Source organism: Sphaeramia orbicularis, chromosome 15, assembly GCF_902148855.1.
Source record: "Sphaeramia orbicularis chromosome 15, fSphaOr1.1, whole genome shotgun sequence".
Classification (NCBI taxonomy): Eukaryota; Metazoa; Chordata; class Actinopteri; order Kurtiformes; family Apogonidae; genus Sphaeramia; species Sphaeramia orbicularis.
In genome coordinates this window covers 49207232-49235125 of record NC_043971.1, presented here as the reverse complement: position 1 = coordinate 49235125, position 27894 = coordinate 49207232, and the positions used below count along the sequence as shown (strand labels likewise).

The 27894-nt window shown below is 37.8% G+C and overlaps 1 protein-coding gene across 3 annotated transcripts in view; it reads right to left on the bottom strand.

Annotated features, from left to right (window-relative positions):
* The window catches only part of piezo1 (piezo type mechanosensitive ion channel component 1 (Er blood group)), a 138673-nt gene that overhangs the window by 61201 nt on the left and 49578 nt on the right, over positions 1 to 27894 (bottom strand). For all 3 annotated transcript variants that reach the window (XM_030155684.1, XM_030155685.1, XM_030155686.1), the window contains exons 3-6: positions 11141 to 11306; positions 10777 to 10918; positions 5736 to 6009; positions 4153 to 4366 (exon numbers count right to left, since the gene is read on the bottom strand). In XM_030155684.1, coding sequence (XP_030011544.1) covers positions 4153 to 4366; positions 5736 to 6009; positions 10777 to 10918; positions 11141 to 11306 — 796 coding nt within the window. The remainder of the gene's footprint in view (positions 1 to 4152; positions 4367 to 5735; positions 6010 to 10776; positions 10919 to 11140; positions 11307 to 27894) is intronic.

The window sequence follows — 27894 nt, the reverse complement described above, 5'->3', positions numbered from 1 at the left end:
TGACTTTCGCCACAATTTTTTTTTTTTAAATTTGTAAAACCCCAGCGACAGTTTAATTATCACTAATCCATTAGTCTTTCTGTGCTTACACACCTGAATCACTTCCATCACGGTGAACAACACTGAAGATGACTCCATCATAAACACAGTTCACTTGTTTACATAACAAACAGAAACGTCACTCGGGCCTTTTCGGAAATTTTGTCGCAAAGTGCATTGTTGGAAATGAAATCGCTGTCTCAGATTCTGCAAGAAAATGAGCCAGATCGCTATAATGGAAAATTATACAGTCCACCAGGGTTGTTTTACAGAATGAGTCTAGTCGGTGGATGGAGGTAAAGGTGACATTTTTAAAATTATTTTATTTTACCTTTATTTAACCAGGAAAACCTCATTGAGATTAAGAATCTCTTTCAAGAGTGTCCTGGCCAAGACGGGCAGCAGTACATTAAACAGTTACAGACAGACTTCCATACATAAAAGGAATACATAAAAAGCACATAGACAAGTCAACTCAAAAAGTGCTCATGAAATGTAGACAAAAGTGCATCAGGTAAAACATCTGCAGCCAGATATCTCCCTCTCTAAGTCACACAGCATCCTCTTAAAAGTGTCCAACGAAACCAGATCCTTCAGTTTCAGGTCTTTTTGTAGTTCATTCCAGGTGAATGAGGCCGCATACCTGAAGGCCTTTTTCCCCTGTTCAGTTCTAACTTTAGGAACAGACAACAAGAAAAGATCCAGAGAACGCAGATTATAAGAGTCTGTGGTTCTCCGACTGATGGATGGGATGGGATGGGAGCAGACCTAGAATAGACTTGTAAATTAAAATACGCCAGTTACTCAGTCTGCGAGCCGACAAAGAAGACCATCCTACACAATCATAAAGCAGACAATGATGGGTAAGAGATTTAAAATTGCTGATGAACCTCAGAGCTCCGTGATACACACTGTCCAGTGACCGTAAACTATGGGTGGAGGCATGCATGTACAAGACATCACCATAGTCCAACACAGACAGAAATGTAGCTGAAACCAGTCTCCTTCTTCATTCGAAAGACAGACATGATTTAATTCGAAAGAAGAAGCCAAGTTTTAGTTTTAATTTTCTAACAAGCTGCTGAATGTGCACAGAGAAAGAAAGGGAGCTGTCAATTAAAATGCCTAAATATTTATAGGCCGGGACAAGTTCTATCTGTGTTCCCTGGGTAGTGATCAGTGAAGGCAGGTTTGACAGTTTGGACCTTGAGTTTGAAAACATCATGACTTTTGTTTTATCTGCATTTAAAACCAGTCTTAAATCATGAAAATTTTGTTGGACAGTATTAAAAGCAAGTTGTAGCTGGGTAAGGGCTTGGACAGGAGTGGAAGCAGAAGTGTACATGACTGTATCATCAGCATAAAAATGAAATTTTGCGTTTGATATATTGTGATTGATGTTATTAATGTAAATAATGAATAAAAGTGGCCCTAGGACTGACCCTTGTGGCACACCTTTTGTCAAGGTGAGTAAACTGGAAGTACAGCCGTCTACCTGTACACTCTGCTTCCTGTCTGTCAGGTAATTTTTTAAAGCAGCCAACTGTGTGTTCTGATATTCCTGATTTAAATAATCTATGTAAAAGAATATGGTGATCCACAGTGTCAAAAGCTTTTGACAAGTCAATAAAAAGGGCTGCACAGTGCTGTCTGTTATCAATAAAATCTATAAAATCATTAAAAACATTAAGTGCTGCTGTAACTGTGCTGTGTCTTTTTCTAAAACCAGATTGAAAGTCAGATAAAATACTATTCTCATTTAAAAAATCCTTCAGCTGATCACAAACCAGAGACTCCAGAACTTTGGCCAGGGCACAGAGCTTGGAGATGGGCCTGTAATTGTTTAAAATAATGGGGTCTCCCCCTTTGAGCAGAGGTGTAACTAGGGCAGACTTCCAGATGGAAGATATAGTGTCAGTGACCAAGGATAAGTTAAACATATGGGTCAAGGGTGGGGCAATAAAATCACATGCTAACTTTAAAAAGTAAGGCTCCAGTTTATCAGGGCCTGCAGCTTTTGCTGTGTCTAAGTGCTTGAGAGCTTTATGCACCTCAGAAACTAAAATGGGGTTAAAATTAAAAGAAAGTCTTGACTGAGCCTGATACTCAGATTTAGTGGAAAAAGAGTTAAGAGTGGGGTTTGAATTTGTAGGGTTTAAAGACTCAAATAAATGCCCTGAAGCAATAAAATGTTCATTAAAACAAGTAAGCATTTTAGCTTTATCTGAGATTTTTTTCAGAGTCTTTAACAATGCATGGTGGTAGCTCAGAACCTTTACTATTTTGAGAAATGGATTTGATGGTTTTCCAGAATTTTGAGGGGTTATTTAGATTCTGTGTCGTCTGTGATAAGAAATAATTGGCTTTGGCTTTCTTGATTTTGACAGTACAAGTATTGCGTAGTTGCCTAAAGGCTAACCAGTCAGAATTTAGATTTGTTTTCCTGGCTTTAGCCCAGGTCAGGTTGCGCTGGTGGAGGAGATCTGAAAGGTCTGGGGTGAACCATGCATTATATTCTGCCCTTAACTCTATACCGCCTAAATGGAGCATGCTTGTTAACAACATTTGGGTTCAGCACTCATGAAGAGACAGCAAAACTGCTGCTGCGTGGAATTCCCATTCCCACAATGCACTTTGTGACAAGATTTCCAAAAATCCCTGAGTAATGTTTTGGTTTGTTATGTAAACAAGCGGACTGTGTTTATGATGGAGTCAGCTTCGAAGTGGTTCATTGAGAGGGAAGTGATTCAGGGTTTTACAAATTTGAAAAAAATATTACCATGAAAGTCATACGGGGCTTTAAGGGTTCATTAGTGATGCTTTTTCTCTGATTAATAATTTCAGTACAAATTATTAGGTGCAAATTTTACCCCTCGGCCAACTTTGGGCTGAAGAAGTATTGTAATCATTTTGTCGTCTGTCTGTCCATTCAACAACATTATCTGAAGAATGCAGAGATGTATGCACCAAATTTATACTGTGGATGCATCTTGGCATGGAGCAGAGCCTATTGAAAACAGGTGACCTTGATCTACTTTTTTCAAGGTCAAATGGCCTTGTGCAGTTATAATATCTGAGTACTTTCAAATATAAATATGTATGTAATACATTTTACACAAAGACAGTCTAATTTAAATTATAGGACAGTAACTTTCAACAGAATCTTATACTATATTTGGCCGAGGGGGATTAAAAGTGTGCTGCATGTTATGTTTATCTCCCTGCGATGACCTGGTGACACATCCAAAGTGTACCCCACCAAAGATTATTATTGCTAACAAAAAGTAATGAAACAACAAAAACTAGAACTGAAAAAACATTTTCGTTAACTGAAATATATAAAAACTATAATTAAAAGAAAAAGTGATAACTAACTGAATTATATTGTGCTTACAAAACTAACTAAAACGTATAAAAATGATGGATAAAATTCCCTTTGTTTTCATGTTTGTCAATGTTGGATTGATATGAAATCGATTTATTTTGCTCGAGGAATTTTAGCTGGCAGCACCATACGGCACTTCACGGTCTGTCACTTCTCATCACTTGTCGTTTAGAGTCGTCTTCTCGTCCCCACTTTACCTGGCAAAATGGAAACTAAAGTTGGGAGAAAGCAGCAGAGTCCTGAATGGGATTTCTTTGAATACGACAGCAAGAAAGATAAAAGATACGACAAAACTAAACTAGAACTAAGCATTTGGAAAAAAGCAAAACTAATAAAAACTAGCAAACCTGCTCTAAAAACTAATTAAAAAATAACTGAAACAGAGAGAAAAAAAGTCAAAACTAAATAAAATTAAATTATAATGAAAAATCCAAAACTACTGTAACCTTGACCCCACCTTCAACCAAAACGTAGCTGGGATAGGCTGCAGCACATCTGCAACCCTCTCAAGGAAAAAGCGGTCCAGAAGATGAATGAATGAATGAATGAATGAATGATATTTCATCTCACAGTGTCTCGTAGATTTTCAGTTTTTCTTTTGATAAATGTATTCAAATATTGGCAAGTTCAAGGTCACATAATGTTTAGTGCACATGAGGTATACAGGCAGCAGCATCGTAGACTGGAATGAATTCATGACTGAATACATTACCATGTCACAGTCTTACCTGGCCCACAGACTTTGGGGGGGGAACAGGGCCTGGGCCAGTAGACTCTGGTACAGATACAGACAAACCATGTGGCCCCCAGTGAAGAAGCCCACCATCACACACAGCGCATTGAACCCCAGGTGACTGATGGGAAGGTGGCAGGCCCACCAGGTGCACACGCCAATGAAGAGCAGGAAGTAGATGGCTGAGAAGGCGGACGGCAGGGTGATACCTGAGCGGAAAAACACAGGATGATGTCACTGTGCAGAGGAGCTGGATATCAGTTCTCTGTTGCATGAATGTGTACTTGAATATGATACTGTGGAATATATTATGGTAGGCAGATTCAAAGAATCCAGCCCAGCACTTCTAGAAATATCATATGAACACTGCCGCCACAGACAGACTTGACCGATCCAGCCAAGCTTAGAGAAAGACTGAAAACGGAGAAAATGTGTTTTTTTGTGCTATTTAGATGTTGTCTCTTGTATCAAAAGCCAGGAAACTCAACTAAAGTAGAATATAACTGTCCAAACCTACACTAAACCGATACATGTCATAGCAGCTGAATTTTAGGCATCAGTCACATTCACACAGCAGTCCTTTTCCTCTGGTGTCAGTGTCTGTTATCTAAACGGTAATATTATACTGCTGTGTTCCTGACATATATAAATGCTGCAAATTTGACAAAACTGTTTTCAACACTCCCTGACTGATCAGGAACTGAAAGGACAATGGTGGCATTTCAGCAAAATGGCAGGTGATTGTGTTGTGCTAGGAAATGTGAATTATGTTCATTTCCATAATGTAGTTTTTGAGCAAATCAACACCACTGTGTCATGGTGCTAGGGGGTGAAACACAATAGAAAGAGGAGAGTATTCTGTTGCCATTTATCTAGGCTATATGAAAATGTACTCAGAAAAGGACCAAAATTTCAAGATAAGATTTTAAAGATTGTTTGATGCTGTCAAAGTTAAATTTGGTGTAAATTAATTCTAAAATATGAATACACATCAACTTAACCTCTTAAGACCCAGCCATGCTTTTTGTCCTCTGTAAGGGACAAGAGTTTCACAGCTTCACTGTGTAAAAAAACAAAACAAAAACGTGCCTGCACTTGAAAACCCTCTGCCTTCAGTCCACGGCTGGTTTTCCTTATCATTGACTATCTACTGCCCCTGCCAACCTCCCACCCCTCCCAGTGCATGCCAAAGTTTTTGCACATACAGACGGACAGACAGGCAGACAATGAACTGATGACAATACCCTGCAGTGAGGACCAAGAGTAAAAACTGTCCACTGCAAAGCACATTACATTAAAAATATATATAAATAAAAATGTATCTGAAAAAAACTGTTGCATTATGCTGTTTCCAATCAAGACAGTTACTTAATGTAAAAAAGCAAAAGCTTTGACTTTCCTGGATATTTGTTTATTTATTTATTCATTCATATGTGGATGTATCTTGCAATGAATCTTGTAAAACATTGTTTTTAGTAGGTGGTTCTGAAACGTGTGTTCTAGTGTGCATGATGTCACATAATGTTCCTGCCTGAACCTGAACGTTTCTGAAGTTGGACTGGATGCTGCTGCTCGTACCTGCCAAAGCCAACAGGCCGATGGCCAAGATTCTGCCCAGGTCACGCAGAGCTTTACGGGCTGTGACTTTCAGACGTTCTGCGAGCTGCTTAGCTCGAGTCGCTGTTGACACTTCTTCATCGATGTCGCCAGGTGATGACCTCTCCTCTTCATCTCCTGATGCTGCCTCTGCCTCCGCCTCCGCCTCCACCTCCTCCTCTTCCTCCTCCTCCTCCTCTTCTTCTTCATCGTCCTCCTCATCATCTGTGTGTCTGTCTGACAGGTAGGCTTCCAGCTGAAGTGAGACAGGGACAGAGACACAGTAACAGTTAAAGCATTTTCCTAACAGACACCTTGCTGTGGGTAAGAAATTCGACCAAGCAAATTATTAGAAATTTTATTACAATTATCAGTCTGTTAGCATAAGGTAACTTGAAGTTATGTTAGGATTCATTCGATCCTGGATTGTATGGTTTGTCAGATAGCCTGCTAATCAGGACAGCATTAGCATTAACTCACTCCTCATGCTTCCCCAGCTCCACCTTCTTGTCTAAATATGGTCACCTCTGTTTTCAAAAAAGGCAGATAACCCTAAACATGCTAAACTAAATGCATTGCTTATTGGTAACCAGTATTGATATTTGGTGGTGATGATAAAACCACCCCCCAAGCTGACCTGTTGCCCTGGCTCCCCCTTGCCATACTAGACACTACCGTACTAAATCATGCATGTCTCCATGCTGTGTTTTAATATTATTAGCCTCATAGCATAACTGCAAAAGTCTTTTTTTTTTTTAGGTCACAGCCAATGATGAAAAATTAATCAGCAGCGTTAGGAGAGTTTGGCCAAAAATATGGCTTAGGCAATTATGCTATGAGGCTAACAATATTTAGAGTTTGTTGTGGGTCTTTATTTGGGTCCTAAATCCAGGAACAGCTCAGTTTCAGCTAAGCAACACTGCTGACTCAGCATACAAATGGCCCATGGAGACAACTATGGGTACCGATGTGGTATAAAAACCTGAATTTGGTTTTTACCTCTGCAGGACATGTATGTGAATAAGCCATGTTATAGTCTATGGAAAGTTTTATAGTGCCCCCAGTCTGTTCTAAACTGCTTATACTGCACTATATGTGTAGTTTATGGGTGAGTGCAGCCACATGAGGCTGAAACACTTTTGTTTACTGGAGCTTTTCACGTCTCTGTGTTAAAGATTGCACAGGTATTACACAGGCTACTGTGTTTGCACATAATTACAACATGGGTCAGAGTCAGACCAAAAATAGAGATCTTTTTATTTCAACTGCAAAAATACAGAAATGTTTATGTGAAGCTTCAGTATAGGTGTGTGCCAGGAAGTGACTGTAATAAAAAGGAGTGACAGGTGGCAAAGAGGTAATGCTTATTATTGCTGAGACAGAAATATCACATTGACTGGTGTTTCCTCTTAAAGTATGTCACTTCATTCCTGCATTAAGTATCCTGTCTAAACGCCAGCCACACTTTGACATTTGTTGACATCTGGATGCATCATGGAAATAGGTAAAGCTGTGCCAGAAACCAGGTAGCTAAAAGGATTAGATGGATTCAGAAGTTTGTTAACTTTTTAGACAGTAAATTATACAAAGAATTGATCCTGTTATAACGATAAACACTTTCCTTCAGTCAATAATGTTAATGATTTGAGTTTTATCATACTAATAATTTTTTTGTAGTTTAAAGGATGATTATTGGTTCTACGTGAATGTAGAATGTAGAAACCAGAGATAGTCTGTGGTTTTACATTTAATTAACAGTAAGAATATTTCAGAGTAAGTAAATAAACCACACAATGTAGTGTCATCAGAAAGTGGATGGTAAATAGGGTGGACATTTCTTAATACATTGTGATCAAACAATCTGGACAGTGGGGATAGTGAATATTCACAGTTCTACTTGTAATGCACAACACAAGGATATATGTTCTGTTTAGGTAATATTTGTATGTTGTGAGACAGTATCTGTAATATCATGAGTAAATCATACAGATACTGGCAAAGATTCAACTGTTTATATTACAGACAGTTTAAGTCTAACTTTAAAAGCAGTTCCTAAACACAACGGTTCAGAATAATCAGTTTAAAATAATCTACATGAATAATTCTATTAATAAATGAAAAAGTAGCCACATACAATAAGATAACTGAGACTATGACACATTGAGAAACAGCTGCATCTGCTTCTTCCTTTTCTCTGGAGGCAAATGCAATGCCATCTTTGTTGTCTTTGAGTCTCTTTTCTGTTGGGAGTTGATGTTAGCTAAGTGCATTTCTAAGCTAACAGTCTGTCTCTGCTGCCTACATCCATGACAGCAGCCTGTTCACTGATTTCTATGTGATACAAAGTGAAAGGTCAGTAGTGACACAAACCACTAGGAATGTTCAACCTATAGGAACCAGGAATACCCACACATAAAACCATGGAATTTATCTGTTTTCTGTTGAAATGGCAGTACACTCTGACACAGTAGCCTCTCACATGGAACAACATTTCAGAGCTTCCTTTATTATCACCCGAGCACATAATACAGATAGCATGTCTGTGTGTCCATCTGTCTGTTCATCATGTTTTTGTTTCCAGAACAGAACTGGTAAACCTTCAACACTTTTCCACCAAAGTTGCTGCATTAAATCAGTTATGTGTGAAGCTGAAAAGATTAACCCATTAATTCATTAATTGAGTCAATGAAAAAAAAAAAATTAATTACAATTTTCCTGAATTGAAGCTTCATTTCCTTAATTTTGGTTCCACTATTGTGTTTCACATGAACAATTTATTATGATGCACATGACATCAGGATCTACACAAAGTTGTATGTTAGTTCCAAGTTCAGTTGTTAGCAAGTGCGATCCAAATGAGGATTCTGTTGGGTTTCTGTAAATTGGCTTAGAGTCTGGTTTTGACCAACTCTATATGTAAAGTGTCATGAGATAACTTTTGTTATGATTTGGTGCTATATAAATAAAATTTGATTTTGATTTGATTTGAAATGTGTTGAAGACTGCAGTGCACATATTATTTGTGAATGTCTTTGGACTTGTTTGTTGTTGTTTATATTTATAGATAATTTTACACATACTTTCATACTGTTGTAATTGTTGTTATTTCTATATAGATATACTTATATATCCTTTTACTTTTTTACTTGTTGTTTCAGCTGGTTCTGGAATATAGGACAAGTAATTATTTTTCTGTCATTTTTTTTTTTGTTTTTTTTTTTTTACTTTTTTTGTGCTTATTCAAATAATTGTTCAATTAAATCTAAGAAAATAATCAACAGATTAATCAATTACAAATTATTCATTATCACTATTAAATATATTCAAAAAGGATTTGAAAATCCAATCCAATCCAACTTTATTTGTAAAGCAATTTAAAACAACTGCAGTGGATCAAAGTGCTGCACAGAGGAATAATTAAAACCAAAAGAGAAGAATAAAATACCAAATAGATTTAAAGACATAGAAACAAAAAGAAAACAGTGCTATACTGAAGAATAAATAAAACCCAAATAAAAGAATAAAATACAAGAATAGATTAAAAAACATAAAAAGCCACACAATTAAGAACAAAATAAATTTAAAAAAATAAAATAAATAGATAAATAAGAAAAATAAACCACTACCAAATAAAAACAATAGAATAAAGATAGTACCTTCAAACATCTCACATGGTTTCAACAGCCCAGGAGAAAAGATGGGTTTGAAGAAGGGATTTAAAAACAGACAGAGAGGAGGTCTGTCTGATATGGAGAGGCAGATCATTGACCAATGATTAAAAAATCATTGTATTCTGTTTTTATTTATCTTATACACGACGTCTAAACTTCAGTGGAATTGGGGTTGTACATGAACAGATGCAGGAAGTCATTTGGAAGAAATCATCAGATAAGTTCATATGATCATCCTCTTTTTATATTTTCTTCCTTTTTTTGTTCTTTTTTTTGGATTAAAATCTGTTCTTCCCTTTTTATTTCCATCCTTCCTCATTTCCTCCAGACCTCCATCCTTCCACGTTGCTTTATTTTCTATCCTTTCTCTTTGTCTTTACTTCAGTCTATCGTATTGGGCCATTTTCAGTTAGTTTGACCTTTTTAATAGAACTCCCACAGATTTAAACAAGAGTCACTGCTGTTTAGTCACTGGTGCTAATTGAAACCAGACTTGCACAAACAGTATGTGAACACACTCATACACATAAACTGTGTTCTGACAGAGTAGCTACATAGTATTTTATATATTTTCAATTATCATAAAGACAATACCTTACACAAAAAAAGCTAAATCACTTGCTTAATAAAAAAAAAACAAAAAAAAAAAACAAGCGAAAACTAGCTGAAGTCATACACTATCTGACTATATTTAAATAGAAAAACAGACTCAAGTACAGGTAATTGAAAACTGGGACAGCTTTTTAGTTTCGCTCCCTATATTTTAACACTTTTTTTTTTTTTTTTTACTTTTTATTACTTACATTTTCAAAACAGCCTTGTTATTTTAGGTTTAATGGATATGATGGGAATTATGTGTTATTTTTATTTTCTAACACTGTGCCAAAACAAGACCGACAAAAAAAAGCTATATGTGCATTGGTCGGTACACATATAACAAGACAAAAACAATGCAAAATATCTAACAAGACAAAAATAATGTAAAAGATTTAACAGAATGAAAACAACATAAAATTCATCATTCATAACATTCAGTTCATGTGTGTTCAGTCTACTGATTCTGATTCATTTTGCAGTTAGAACAGATACATCTTCTTCAAATTATATTAATATCTTTTTTGCACAAACAGCCCCGAAAAAAGACCAACTTCTGATTTTTTTTATTTTGTGGACATTTCATTGCCTGGACTTCCCACTTTTGCTACAGTTTGAGAAGTTGAATCAGTACATCTACTTTCACCACAGTTTGTTTTGTTCTGTACTTGAGTACTTGGGTAAAGGGAGGTGAACTGGGATAGATCATTACAAGCAAAAGTTACAACAAAAAAAATCACAGTTCCATGATGACTCACCGATGTAATGTTGGCAGCAGCCACCATTTCTCTGTTTCTGACCAATTTGTTACAAAGAATCATGGTTACTAAGGCAACCACACACACACCCACGTCAGGACAATGGAGACGGACAATACTCCATGGATCATCCAGGGGAAGCCTACAACACACATATGGATTAGATTTTAAGATTAACATTTACAGGACACACCTGACCTGCACACGGCTATAAAGGGAGTGCGGTGATGGTGTGTATTTAATGAGACACTGTTTTATGGCTGCATTTGCATTTATTTCAAGTTTATACTATTAAGCTTAGTAACAGCAAATCAATCAGTCATGGTATGGATGATTAATGTGGTGCAGTTGTATTTTTACACACCTGGACAGTCCTATGTGCCTGCTTATAGTGTCCCATTGTGAACAGTTCTCCCCGATGGCAATGTCCAGAGGTGGGTAGGTGTACAGTATCGTCTGGAAGCAGATATGAGCCAGTACAAACAGAAGACTGGTACAGAAAACCGCTGTAATAAACCGACCTGTATGACCTGCAAGACAAAGAGATAAAAGACATAAGACATTAATCAACACAGTAGATAAAGACGGTGTGAAAGGAGCATTTTGAAAGTTAAGTTAACCCTCTGGTATCCCGCCCAGAGAGGCCCTTCCTAAATGCATAGTCTGAGCAGCGCTGTAGTAATGTCAATTTTTTTCAACTTGGCCCACTAACAAAAATACCAAATACTCAATAATTGTCTTTTTTTAAGCCTTTAAATGCGATCTTTGTAAACAAACTATTTTTTCTATGCAAAAAACACACAAAAAATGTATTTTTCAATGAACTACAGAAAAACTGTTTTGGTTTGGTTTGGGTTTTTTTGCAGCCTGACATATGTCAATGATCAACAGCAACATTGGTAATATGCATTTTTATTTTTGTGCTAGGTTAAATGTTAAATTGTGTCAATGCGCATTTTTTACTCTCTTGGGAGAAGGTGGTTAGTGTAGTGATTTTCCAATGTTTACAATGTGCTGATTTTAGAGACTGGGTCAGAATTTTAAAAATCATGCAAAAATGAACAACTTTTGAATTCTAACCTAATATAAATTGTGAAAAATAATATGACCTTTTATAACATGAAGTACAAAGTGTGCCTAATATGCCAGACAGGGATGATCAAGTACTGCATCACTGACTAATACAGAATCAAGTCATGATGAGGGCATGAGCACTTGGTAGAGTTTGAAGTATTAGAGGTATTGGAATGTGCTGCAAATAGCAAATTAAAGATGCAGCTGTCTAAATGTGCTGAAGCTCTTTGTTAAAGGACTGTTCCTTAGACTGAACAGCAGTGGTTCCCAACCTTTTTTGGCTCGTGACCCCATTTTAACATCACAAATTTCTGGCGACTCTAGACATTCAAAAGCGGAGCCTTTTTTTTTTCTAAAATTAATTTGTTTTTGATCATGTAACAGTTTGCTATACCATGTTGCAAATAAATGTTAATTTTAGATGACATTTAGTCTATATGATGTATATTATTATGGACGGAAACGGTAAAGCCAGGTGTAGATTACTGCACAAAGTGAGAATTTTATTTTCCTTGGTCAGAATATGTACAGTCAGTCCAGCTTGGATTTACAAGGCTGACAATTAATACTGAACAAACAATAACTCAAACTATGAATTAGGAAAGAGCTGCAGCATCTGAAACCAACCACAATGAACATTTGACAGATAAACAGTACCACAGTGCTGCAGTTTCAGCTTCACAGTTTGTCATGTCTTTTATGTATTGTGATTGTCTCTCTCTCAACTCACCATATATTTTTTATTATTAAGTTTTGTTTTGGTTTTTTTATCAATTACTAGAAATTTCAGGCGACCCCATTTGAATTCCAGGCGACCCCATCCCAAGGTTTAAAAACACAGCCGCATAGTATATAACTGATGGCCAGTGAAACTGTACTTATTGGTTTCCAAATTGCTGTTTTGAAGCCCGTTGGTTTTTCTGAAGCCAGTGATGAGCATATCTGGACAATAAGGGCAGATGAACAGGGAGGTGAGGAAGTGAGGGGGAAGTGAGGGGCCATGGGTGAGCTGCTGCTATTCAAGAGCTTTGAGGTTAAAAGGTTACTTTGCTTTATTATCACTGTAGGGAAATTCAGCCTCTGCATTTCACTCATCCTAATCCAGATACATAGTACCTAGCATTAGCATTAACATTAGCATGTAGCACACATTAGGTGCAGTGAGCTGCCATTAAAAGCACTCTGGGAACAACTCCAAATCTTCATCAGCATCATGGTCACACCACCCCAACCCAAAAGGAACTGTGTAACAAAGTACAACTACATTAGAGGTACAGTATGTCAGGAAAAATATGTTTTATTAAATAAACAGACACTCTGAAAGTATTATTTGTCAAATAAGAAAGCTGTAATACAGTGCCATCAATGCTTGACATGGCAGACATCACAGCTAAAAGACTAACCTGCTTTATTATCCCCATAGGGAAATTCAGTCTGCATTTTAATCATCCTAATACACACCCAGTACACTAACAGTAAGCTACCACTGAGCACTCAAGGACCAACTCCAGGTTTTTTATGCCCAGCATCCAGCAGAGGTCAAATTGTATTATTTTTGAGGTACTTTGCTTCATTTTGGAGCTGAAATCCTTGCACCTTGATCTTTCCCCAGTAGTACCAGACCTTAGTGAATGGCATTATTAGATCTAACCTGAAGGGAATCGAAGGAAAAACCATTGCAAACTTGGTAGAAAGTTATCCATCAACTAAATATATTTTAGTCTAGACCGAACAGTCAAAGGAAAATGATGGCCTAACAGTGATGAAAACTCCACAGCAGACTCCACAACCTATATTTCAGAAAATGTAAAAGGCTCATTCCACTAAGGGGGTACTAAGGGAATCTAATGGGAAATAAAACTTTCCCATTTTTCACAATGACACTAATATATGCATTATACAGTATATATTATACCTTTATCTTTTCATTTGTTAAAACCCCCTTTAAACCCAGTGGAAAGACTGGCACATCATCTAAGGTTACTGGCAGTTATTCTGCCTTTTCAACATGCACATCTTTCATCTTTGCATTTCTAAAAGTACTTAATCATCATTCTTCATCATCAAATTACAGATTATCAGCACTGCCACTGTAGCTGCAGAAACATAACACAAGTTATATATATATATTTCATATCCTCCTGAGACCCAGGAAAGTAAAAGTTTTGGTGGAAACAGCATAATGCAACAGTTTTTTCAGATACTTTTTTTTTCATGGAATGTCCTTACTCACCTAAGCTCAAATATTCAATGTGGTTATGTGGGATTCCCCAAGACACTTTGAGTAGTCCACTGTTTAGTAAGCAAACTGGATTTTTTAACCCCGTGTGCTAAATGCTGAGTATGTGCTAATAAATTCCGGATGGTGGTAGAGGGTTCTGTTCCGTAAACAGCTGCTATGAACACTCAGATGACCCTCTATCAGTTAAACATATTCCTATGGGGTTCATTTTCTATCACATGAAAACAGTCCACACAATGTTCTGAAGTATTGTCTCCTGTCAATATGCTGACATGTAAATATGTAGGAATGGACTGTGATTAGTTTATTTTATATTCTGCTTAGCAGACATTGTACGTTGAAGCTGGACATCTAAATTTCCTGGATGGTCGTTGTCTTACATTCACCCATGGTTACAACTATGACATTTCAGATTAAAGCAGAGAAATGAGTTTCCCCAATGGGATGGCTGGAGGAGTCAGTTGAGGTGATTTAGGTGGCTGGTTAAAATAACTTCTAGATGGGTCCTTGGGGAGGGACTGGGGGTATGTCCAACTGGGAGGAGACCCCAGGGTGGAGCCAGGACACACTGGATGGACTATGTCTCTCAGCTGGCTTGGTAACGCCACAATGTCCCCCTGGAAGAGGTAGAAGAGGTGGCTAAGGAGGGGGAGTTCTGGGCATCCCTACTACTGCCCACATGACCTGGATAAGGGTAATTGGTGGACAGACAGACAAATGAATGCACAGACATAAAAATCCTACAGATTTGGAGAAATTAAAGTTACAGCCACTAGTATACTATGACTAGCTACCAGTAGTATATTTATTTTTGTAATCAAGGTACAAAATCTTTGGGAAAATCATCCAGATCTTACATCATATTATCAGCATATGATGACACTTTAACCTCATATCCAGCAAGTGCATCTCTACTCCTCGGCCACCTCAGATGATCTACAGCGATATGCCAAGCCATATTGGGTTTAATAGGGCGAGGTGCGTATGAGCTGCATGATCCACAATAAAGTTGTGATGAAACCTGTGACAGGCTGTCAGCAGAGTCACTGAAGGGGCTTTCAGCAGCCTCATAAACAAGCGAGGAGGGATCAGTTGAACACAGTGGCCCCCACTGAGCCAGCCATACTATGGATATATGGAACCAGGATCAGCAAGTGCCATCTGTGCACAGCTGCCAATTTCTAAACACACACACATACAGATTACAAATCCCTCAATTAAAGACACAGCAATTTCGAGTATTTGTTATTGTGCTGAGTATGAAAAAAATGAGATCTCATGAATTTTTGATTTTTAATGTTTTGATTCACAGCAAGATTTGTTGCTTGATTAATCAAATATCACAAAATAGCGAAAAAGAAACAAAATTCATGTCATCAAATGTCTTGTTAGATGTTCAGTTTACTGTCACAGTTTCCCAGAGTAAATAATATGTAATATTGATATCTAATAAATTCATCTTTGCAACTCCACCCTGTTGAAGTGTACTCCATAGAAATCAGATAATTAACATAGATACAAGTGGCTGAAGGTCAGTTTGGAGTGTATTCTTGTACTTTCAACATACAAATGATGATAAATACACTTTTGAATACCAGATTTTTGTACTTGAGAGAGCATTTATTATTTGGAATAAGTTTCTTTCTGTCGTTTTTATTTATAATATGTATTAAATGAAGGAAGGAGATTGCTTCTACCTCTAGCCTAAAGTGGATGTTGGTTGTGCAAAGAGAGTCACTGTCAGAGGGTCAGAGTGCTGTAGTGCTGTAGAGCAGCTTCCTCTGGTACTGTTTGTATTTCCAGCCCAACCCTCTCTGGATGAAACCAGCCTCACAAGGCTTCAACCATTCTGTATTTCTGTCTGTGCATTTGTGTACATGTGGGTCTAGTTTCCACCAAAAGAAACAAACCTGTCTATCTGAAACCATCTGAAACTGACTCAGTTCTACACTTGCACTATAACTTCCTCTGGAATCAACATAAATTTTTGTTTGTCAACCTCATGTTTCTGTGCTTTGTCTCTATGTTTGCTATATGCCCACCAACATACAATACATTTATCCTTTTCTCTTTAGGAGAGGACACAGGGCCTTAAAAGGGATAACTGTAAGCTATACTCAAATATTTATGGGCTAACCCAAAAATACCAAATTGGTACAACAGAGGCAAAGTGAAATGAGGTGGAGCAAGGAATTTAGCGTTAAAGATTGTGACTTACCATCATCAAATAAGTCTAAAACTTTGTTTCACCACAAACAATTTCCTCAGAGGAATGATAATTCTCAGAATCACCATGAAAACACATCTGAAAAAAGTGAGATTAAGCATAATCATTTCTTCTAAACCAGGGCTCATTGTACCAGTTAGATGGATGAACTCTCTTTTGGGAGTTTGGGTGACAAGTCCCCAATTAACTCTCTGATGTCCAGCCCACAGAGGCCCCTCATAACCAACAAAGAATGCATAATCTACTGTAATAATGCCAAAATATTTTTCTTTTTTTTTTTTTTTACTTTTTTACATTTTCTGAATTTCATCAACTTGAGCCATAAACAAAAATACCAAATACGCAATAATTGTCATATTTTTAACCCTTTCAATCCCATGTTTGTTATGTAAACAAACCACATTTTTCATGCAAAAAACTTTTTTTTCCATATGCTACATACAAATTTAATCACTCAATTTTTCTGTTTTTGCAGTTTAACATAGGTCAATGATTAACAACAACATTGGTTAATATGCACTATTATTTTTGTGCTATGTCAAATGTTCTAAAATGTGTCAATGTGTATTTTTTTTACTCACTTGGGAGAAGGGTGTTAGTGTAATGATTTTACATTGTTTACAATGTGCTGATTTTAGTGGCTGGGTCAGAATTTTTACAAATCATGCAAAAATGAACAACTTTTGAATTCTGACTTAATACAAATTGCAAAAAATAATATGACCTTTTATAATATGAAGTGCAAAGGGTGCATTATATGCTCCCCTGGAAGGTTAATAATACATTCAATCCATTTAGTTTAACACTGAAGTTGTGTCATTGTTTGCTTGCACTACCTGAACATAAACTACATGTTAACAGCCCTGGATTAAAGTCCAGACTAACCTAAACACAGTCAGAAAATTTAAGTCAGTTCTTTGGTGTATTACTGTGTTAACAAGAATAATGGATAATTAATCACTGAAAAATAACAAGGTACACACGGACAAAGCGTTATGACTAAGGGGAAAATTACCCAACCTTAAACTACAGCTGGTGTAATACAGAGTAAGAGTGTTAATACTGTCAGATAAAACTAAGATAATATAATGGACAGATGAAATAACATTATAAAAAACACATAATGATAGGCTGCACCAGCTAACTGATATTATAAAGCTTTTAGTGTATGTGCCCGATAAAAATGGAACACCCTGCCTGATAGACATACTACACCAGTAGCCATTTTTAAAAACAGATTAAAAATATATATTTTTTTGACGGTATTCTGTTGAGTTGTGTGTGTGGATGTGTGGTTGTGTGGGTATGTGCGCATGTACAAGTTTAAATGTGTGTACATATGATTGTTTACTTGCACTTTCACTCTCTTTTTTATGATTGTTTTTTTACTGTAGCTATATTAATATACCTGTTGTGAAGCACACTGAGTCTGTTTTGTGCCTGAAATGCGTTTTATAAATAAAGTTGAATTGAATTGAATTAAAGCAGTAGCTGTTAGTTAGAAAGTTGTTTCCCAACACTTTGACATTAGTGACTAATTTCAGTTATAGTTAAGGTGCCAGCTTTGTTGTCCATATAACATTATGTAATGCAATGCTAAATTACTTTAATGGTATGATCTCTCATGGACAAGGTGATGTCAACACAAAACAACATGAATAAATAGCTCCTCATGTCACCTTTCATTTGTCTAACAGCAGTCTGACTTTCTGTTGGAATCAGTATGTCATTCATAAGTACTTTGTGTGTATTATCCAGTTACTATCCTTCCCTTCCACTACCTGCCTGTTGCTGTTGTCAAAGTCTCCCCTATTAAGTGAAACATCAACCTCTGAGCTACAAACAGATGCTGAAAATAACAAGATGTGGTAAAGATTTGGATGATATAATCAGACTATTTTGGGAGGATTTAGCCATTTTAATGCTCACCTACATGCCAAAATAAGGTCTCCCGATACGCGTTTCACAAAGGTGCTCACGCATTTGTGTCTTCTCGCTTAGACCACTGTAACAGCCTGTTCACATGCTTACACAAGAAGGAGCTGGCCCATCTACAGTTTGTCCAGAACTCTGCTGCGAGGCTTCTGACCCACACAAACAGGAGAGCCCACATCACACCCATTCTTAAATCCCTCCACTGGCTCCCTATTCTATATCATTTTCATTTTAAAATTCTGGTGCTAACTTTATGGGCTTTACATGACCAGACCCCTGCATACATTGCTGCCCTGATACAGCCCTACAGCTCGGCTCGTAGCATGAGGTCTTCAGGACAGCACCTGCTGATGGTTCCTCGCACCTGTTTTAGGTAACAGGTCTTTTAAAGCTGTAGCACCACGTCTTTGGAAGGACCTGCCTCTACACCTACGGTCCATGGACTCTGTAGAGCAGGGGTCACCAATCCTGGTCCTCGAGGGCTACTATCCTGCATGTTTTAGATGTATCCCTCTTCCAGCACACCTGACGGTCGTTATCAGACTTCTGCAGAGCTTGATGATAGGCTTATCATTTGAATCAGGTGTGCTGGAAGAGGGATACATGTAAAACATGCAGGATAGTAGCCCTCGAGGACCAGGATTGGTAACCCCTGCTGTAGAGAGTCTTAAAAAAAACACCTCAAAACACTCCTGTTCAAGCAGGCTTTTTAATTTCCCAACTGATGCAGGGCCTTGCAACAAACTGATTGCACTTTATGTATTTATCATATTTTAATTGTATTTTGATTGTATTTTATTGTGTTTTAATGGTATTTTAATTGTATTTTATTTGTACTGTTTATTTGTACTTCGCACTGTAAAGCACTTCGTGACTCTGGGTCACAATAATTGTCCAATAACCAGTTCAAATCCCACTCTGTCTGTGTGCTGTTGTGTCCTTGGGCAAGACACTTCACCCTCCTTGCCTCCAGTGCTGCTACTCACACTGGTGTATGAATGCGTATGAATGTTTGGTGGTGGTCGGAGGGGCCGTAGGCGCGAATTGGCAGCCACGCTTCCGTCAGTCTGCCCCAGGGCAGCTGTGGATACAGATGTAGCTTACCATCAACAGAGGGAGAATGTGAGAGTGAATAAATAATGGATCCACTGTATACACTTTGAGTATGCATTCATAGCAAAATGCTATATCAATCTAATCCATTATTATTCATTATGACTCTGTCTGTGAAAAGTGCTCTATAAATAAAATTTACATACTTACTTACTCTTGCAGCACCCTTGGCTGATCCCTGACCAATACAATTATGATTCGATTAGAGAAATATCAAGCCCCCAATTTTAGAAATAATATTGGTTAAGCTGCATCTTTCTCCAATGCTGGAACAGTGACACATCAAGGGAGAAAAACATTCTGGCAATGCAAGACTAGTCCAACAGATTAACTATTTCATCTTCTTCCATTCATAATACAAATATAGATGCTTATTCTTTGCAGGGAGTTGAAGTTCATCATAGTTCACATAAACATGACAGGTTGCTAGTGTGCCCCAACATGACATATGGTCAGCAAGACTGTAGGAAAACTTGTCTCATTATGTTCTTGAACTATATCTAGAGCACATGTACAAAAAAGAGACTATCCATTGACCTAGTGGGCAGCACAAAATGTTCTCCTCCCCTGTATCAATCCCTTTTACAACTCAAAAGTCATTATATTACCTCTTGAAAATCCAACAAGCTGCAAGTCAATCTTGATCTGTGTGAGGGAAAGAGACAGGAGGAGTGTAACTAAAACCAAGGGCCGGTCTGCTCACAGATCTGATAAACCTTTCACTCACAAGGAATCTGGAACATGGCTGGTTTCATGTATCTTTAGGTGTGATGACTTTTCAGCATGCAAACATCATTTTCCGTTACAAGAAGCAGCATGTTGACTAAACAGCCATTTTTCTTTTCCACTATGGTTAGTTTATACTTTGTCTGGCATAACCCATTATCATTTACAAAATTAGTGTGAAAAAAACAAACTCTGGTATGCTTGTATTTCTCAAATCAGTCACATTAGGTCCAGGATGCAGCAAAGGAGTATGAAAGGAGGCTTGTTTTGTGGAACAGATACACTGTAGAGGCAAGTCCTGGCATCAAAATGAATAAATTCATGCAAATGAAAACACCATAAGGGAACAGACCAATGTTATTGCACCATTCAAATCTTTGTCAAAACTTGCCATTTTCCGTGTGTAGTTGCTAGCTGAGAGGTTGCCGTTGTTCACAAAGCAAGGGGACTTTGAATACATAGAGATAATGTAAGGGGAGAACATTGTCAACTGTATCTATATGTATACAGGGTGTATCATAAAAAACTATACATTTTGAAATATTAACCCCCAGTTCTGCATTTGGTAATTTTTGGTATTTTCTTTTCTGGACGTTGGTAGGTAGGGGATTGGTGGATATTTGTCCAAATTTACAGACCCAGGTTTTCATGCATGAGTGAGCAGGGGCAAATTGCGCAATCTAAGTTAAAAGTGGTTTGCGCGATGTAGCGGTGGGATTTAAATCCAATCAAAGGTCATGGGAGCGGGCAATGGGCATCCATCTTGTTTTCCACAAAATTGCCAGGTTACAGCATTAACACTTTGGCTACCATGTCAATTTCATTTCTCTACCCATGGCAACTGTTCCTGCCTTTCGAAGATAATTCAACTTGTTTAGGCCTGAAAATGTCACTGAGGACAGGTCAAGGGTTAACCCTAACCCTAGCCCATAACTGTTATTACATAATGGATCCATGAATAAGGTATAAATTTGGAGGCCTTCTGTACTTTTTCATGTGTCCTGCCTTGGAAGTGACTCAGGGAACCCTAACCCTAATCCTAACTTGGCCTGTCCTCGGTGACATTTTCAGGCCTAACAAGTAGAATTACCTTCGAAAGGCAGGAACAGCTGCCATGGGTAAAGAAATGAAATTGACATGGTGGCCAAAGTGTTAATGCTGTAACCTGGCAATTTTGTGGAAAACAAGATGGATGCCCATTTCCCCCTCCCATGACCTTTGATTGGATTTAAATCCCACCACTACTTCGCGCAAACCACTTTTAACTTGGATTACGCAATTTGCCCCTGCTCACTCATGCATGAAAACCTGGGTCTGTAAATTTGGACAAATATCCACCAATCCCCTACCCACTGACATCCATAAAAGAAAATTCCAAAAATTATCAAATGCAGAACTGGGGGTAATTTAAAAAAAAATACATATATATATATATATACATATATATATATATACATATACATATATACATATATATATACATATACATATATACATATATATATACATATATATATATATATACATATATACATATATATATATATATATATATATATATATATATATATATATACATATATACATATACATATACATATATACATATATATATATATATATACATATACATACATATATATATATATACATATATATATATATACATATACATATACATATATATATATATATATATATACATATATACATATACATACATATATATACATATATATATATATATATATATATATATATACACACACCCTGTATAGATATAGATATAGCTAGATAGATAGGGACAGAGAGAAAGAGAGAGTGAGAGAAAGAATTTATATGCTGTTCTTAAAGATTTTATTCAAGACCCTCTACTCAAAAAGAAGACTTATACTTCAACAACATTTGTGCAGATAGGTTTCATTTTGTATTGAATTAGACATATAGAATTCTGTCGTCTAAAGAAAGGTTCCCCCAAAATCTGTGCTTGAGTCGTACTGCTGTGTTATATCTTTGGTTCTTTAGAGGCGATTGCTGTGTAACTGAAATTGAGTGTTTTGTACTTTTCCTCAAGGAGTTTTTTATTTATTTATTTATACTTTGTTTAAAAAAAACATACTTGACATTATTGTGACGCTGAAGTTGTGGAACTTCGGTGTAATTATTTTTAGCTCTGAAAAATATTATTGTTACTATTGTGACTGTCACGGCAACAATGTCAGGTGTGGCATATTTTTTTTGTATTATATGTCGATGCGAACAAGTTCAAATAAAATATTAAAAAAATAAAAGAAAGGTTCCTGAGAAAACATCAACAGAAAACACCACTGCTTTGTGGACTTATATGCTAACTGTCTGAGCCATTGCACACTTGGTTGTTATGTTCCAGCTGGCCTTGACTATCATTTAGACTTGTTAACACAGGCAATACAAATAGCTTTCATCTTTTATTTATACCCCAACCTGGCAAGATGCCTCTTCAGAGCCCATCTCAACACTGTCTTTTCATTTCCAAACCTCTGTCTCACACTCTCTCATTTATACGAGTGACAGACCGCCTGAACCCACTAACATTCAGTACAGTGTAAAGTTGGGCCAGAGTATGGAAATATTATATGGCGCAAGTGGAATGGTTTGGCCACAGAAGTTTCCTAATGGTTTCCTTTAGCTTTCAGGAAAGTAAAGAAGGTGCAGAGACACAGTGGTCTACAGGAAATGCGACATGAAAATATGTGAGCCTGTAAAATCTGTATACGTCAGATGTGAGAGGAAGGAATAATTCAGCTACTATGACAGGTCGAGCTGCAACTATTAAATATCTTTGTAATCAATTAATCTATTCATTATTTATATATAAGTGAAACAGACATGTCTGAAAATGAGAAACAACTTGTCCTTTATTCCAGAACCAGCTGAAACAACAACCACAAAACAGTATACAAGTAAAAGGATATAGATAAAATATCTATATAAAAATAACAACAATAGTATAAAATATAAAAAAAATCTATTGATATAAAAAGTCCAATGACATCTACAAACAATATGTGCACTGCAGTCTTTAACACACTTGGATCCAACTGACTAACAGCTGAACATGGAACTAACATACAACTGAAAAAATAAGGACAAAGATTTGTAATGTTTGTGTTAAAGCTTAAAATTTTAAAGGAGTAAGTGATGGTTCCATTGTAGACAAGTGAACATAGACATTTTCTGCCTTTTTGTCCTTGTCTCCTCTGAGCTACGCTCCATGTTGATTCTGTTAATCCTGGCATCATGTGCGTCACAATAAGTGTCTGTATGAAACACAACAGTGGAACCAATGTTTAGCAGCAGTGAAATTAAGGAAACAAAGCTTTGATTCAGGAAAATTCTGAGGGATTTTTTTTTCAATCATTTTCAGTCTATCAATTAATTGTTTCAACTCTAATGACAGGTTGCACGTATTTGGTATTAAAACCAATGACATTATATTACTGGATGTTGTACTTTTTTTTTTTTTAGGGCTTCTAATTCAAACCTGATATGACCCATAGGACTCCCATTTACACAAGTGGCTCTATTAACAGGAGAAATGACACAGAATGGCACAGATCATACTGAAAAGTTTGCTGAAGCACCCTTCCTCCCAACTTTCCAGCATTTGATACTCTGTAAATATGGTAGTAAGTTAGTTCAGTGTCTGGACAACTTGTCACTTCAAATGACCTAGGGACACATTTGTCTATGGGACAATGAAATGAAAGAGGTAGACAGAGACATGATGTCCCCCTGGTTTATGGACTACTGTTTTGAATTCTAGTTGAACCCATCTCAAACGACAAAACTGATATGTACACAAATGGGCGGAACCACAGAGTAGAGATTGGTGAAGGTTGACCTAATACTACTAATAACTAGTGGGAAAAGTAGGCGAGGCTTACTAAGGCCACCACCCCCACCACACAACACTTTGCCCCTCCTGCTCACTGATACCCTGCCTACCCAGGGATTAATTTACAATTGGAAACTGAGGATAATTGTAAACTAAATTAAACTAAATAATTGTCCTTTTTGGGTACTTCAGTCAAACCAAGACAAACATTATTCTGCCCAAGTCTGAAGTTTCAATCTGATCTCACTTTGTCAAATTGGGTGAATAGTCTTCATCAAAATTTTCTGAGTTAAAATGTTCAAAAATACGTAAAAAGTCCAAAAACTGAAATTCAGCCATTAAACTGTGCACCGCACCTCTCCTAGTGGTAAAGAACATATGTGTCAAAAATCAGGTGAATAGTATATAATAACTGGACAAAAATCTTGGACAGACTATAATACTACCATGATGTTACTAATGCAGTAATAACAATCAACATAAGAGCTTTTTTTTTTTTACTGTCATTAATGTAACTTCCATCCATCCATTATCCACCGCTTATCCGGGGCCGGGTCGCGGGGGTAACAGTCTAAGCAGGAATGCCCAGACTTCCCTCTCCCCAGACACCTCCTCCAGCTCTTCCGGGGGGACCTCGAGGCGTTCCCAGGCCAGCCGAGAGACATAGTCTCTCCAACGTGTCCTGGGTCTTCCCCGAGGTCTCCTCCCGGTGGGACATGCCCGGAACACCTCCCCAGGGAGGCGTCCAGGAGGCATCCAAAACAGATGCCCGAGCCACCTCAGCTGGACCCTCTCGACGCGGAGGAGCAGCGGCTCTACTCCGAGCTCCTCCCTGGTGACTGAGCTCCGCACCCTATCCCTAAGGGTGCACCCAGCCACCCTGCGGACGAAACTCATTTCGACCGCTTGTATCCGGGATCTTGTCCTTTCGGTCATGACCCAAAGCTCATGACCATAGGTGAGGGTAGGAACGTAGATTGACTGGTAAATCGAGAGCTTCGCCTCTTGGCTCAGCTCCTTCTTCACCACAACAGACCGGTACAGCGACTGCATCACTGCAGACGCTGCACCGATTCGTCTGTCAATCTCACGCTCCATCCTTCCCTCACTCGTAAACAAGACCCCAAGATACTTAAACTCCTCCACTTGGGGCAAAGACTCTCCACCGACCCAGAGAGGGCAAACCACCTTTTTCCTGTTGAGAACCATGGCCTCGGATTTGGAGGTGCTGATCCTCATCCCGCTCGCTTCACACTCGGCTGCAAACCGCCCCAGTGCACGCTGAAGGTCCAGGTTCGATGAAGCCAACAGGACAACGTCATCTGCAAAAAGCAGAGAGGAAATCCTGTGGTCCCCAAACCGGACCCCCTCCGGCCCCTGGCTGCACCTAGAAATTTTGTCCATAAAAATAATGAACAGAACTGGTGACAAAGGGCACCCCTGCCGGAGACCATCGTGCACCTGGAACAGGTCTGACTTACTGCCGGCAATGCAAACCAGGCTCCTGCTTCGGTCATACAAGGACCGGACTGCCCTTAGCAAAGGGCCCCGGACCCCATACTCCCAAAGCACCCCCCACAGGATACCACGAGGGACACGGTCGAACGCCTTCTCCAGATCTACAAAACACATGTGGACTGGTTGGGCGAACTCCCACGAACCCTCGAGTACCCGATGGAGAGTATAGAGCTGGTCCAGCGTTACGCGACCGGGACAAAAACCGCATTTTAATGTAACTTAACATTGTAATATCAAGTCTTTTCATGGAAGTCTTATCAGGGTCAGGGTTAGGGCTTTTAAAATGCATGAGGCTGATATACATGTATTGAACTTCATTTGAAGGGAAACACTTTCTTGTTCTATTTTTAACGTGTGACTCAAACAAAACACTGGAAGTCAAATATTTATAATGCAAAGATAACCATAACAACATTGATTCAGTAGTTGGAGTTTTGGTGTTAATAACCTCTTCATGACAGAAGTGTAAGCCTGCCCTCGGGCAGCTCTCTCTTATAGGAAACTGAAGCCCCCTTCAAAGTTACCACACTTCTTTTACAAAAACAGTCATTAAAAAACCCTGTAATTTGAACTTTAGCTAATGCATCAAAACACATTAGCTTCCAAACAAACTCAGGCAATAGAAGGTGAGCAAAAATTACCTTTTACATCAAAGAAGGATTGCTTTGAAGTGTGACCCTGCTGTTTATATTGAAAACAATATATTGTATTATATTATTTAAAAAAAAAAAAAAAAACACACAAAAATCAACTTGCCTTCTGGTGCTTCATGGGAAGCTCTCACATCATAGATCTTCATTGCACATCATTACTGATATCATTGCTGTTTAGCAGTCATGGCTGTTTTTCAAATAAGTTCATTTCTCTCAGAGTGCACCAAAATGGACAGCTAGTAGAGGAGATGTTCAATGAATGTGACGAAAAGTGAAACAGATCCTATTCAACTTTAATTACTGATCAGTCTTCTGGGAAATCAATAGAACAGGTAATATTAAGGATGTGGGACTCACCCTCAACTGGTAGAAGTGGTGGTCAGAGTGGAGGGTACTACTACAGCAATGGTCCAAACACAACCACATTAAAAAAATTAAAAAGGGAGGAATTACACCCTTAGATATTCCTCTACCTTCAATGTCAGGGGTGGGCAACCTATGGCTCCGGGGCCACATTTGGCTCTTCATTCTGATGTTATGCAGTTGTAAAATGTAAAATACTCATACTCAGGCACCTTGTTTTTTAATTTTACCTTGCTCATATATTTTATAACTTTGTATATATCCTTTATATGTTGTATGTATTTCTTCTTTCTGATAGAGCTCATTTCAGTACTTCTTTGTAGTTTTGTATATTGTCAGTATTTTTCAATACATATTTTCAGTATAGATTTGTGAGGGGTTTTTTTATATACAGTGTGAGTTTTTATATAGTCTTTCGTTTGCACTTTAAGAATCTGTTGCTAAAACAGAACAGAATTTTCATTGTTCCGTTAACAGTGACAATAAAGATTACTACTTTAGACTACTTTTTATCTTATGACACTGAAGGCATTCATAAACCTTCACATACCAGCTGATTTTTGTTGCACAAGACAATAATGACAAACGTCACCAGTTTCTTTAGTGTAGTTCTGTGATGTCTTTATAGTTCTGTACATGCAATAAAACTTTGATTTCATCTCGACGTATTCTTTATCAACTGATCTAAAGAGCTTCTCACAGAGTCACCACTTTGAGGCAAAACATAGTGAGGATGTCTTTGCTTTGTTTTTGTTTGTTTTTTTCTGCTCAAAAATGGCTCTTTAGATAGTAAAGGTTGCTGGCCCATGCCCTACGTGAAAGTACAATTAAGAGTATGAGCTTTGTACATGATTTATAGGAGGATAATTGAATATTTGAAGAAATTCCAGGTGGTGAGTCATCTCCATCTCGGGCTAAATCTGTCTCTTCAGTCTCCATAGAGCAAAACACTGCTGCTTCCTATTAGGCTGTTGAGGTTTTCGTGTGTGTGTGTGTGTGTGTGTGTGTGTGTGTGTGTGTGTGCATGTGTCAGTGTCTTGGCAGTCTAGAGGGTTTTCCATTAGGGGAAATCCCCCCAGCGCTCCCCTTTTGTCTCCTTTTTGTTTAACCACCAAAATAAAAGCCCTGTGTCTATTTTATTAAACAGATCAGACAGACAGACAAAGAATGATACCAAAAGAACAAAGAGGCGAATCACAGAAGGCAGTACAGACACACGTATGCATATGATATCCTCCTCTACCATGTCTGCTATTAGTATACACCTCAACATTTTGAGCCACATCATTACATCACTAAAACCCCATAGAGTTACAGAACTTCTCCACCAACTGGTGCCGGTTCAATTTGACTCCGTTTTTGGGTCAAAAGTTGTGACTAGTGTATGCAT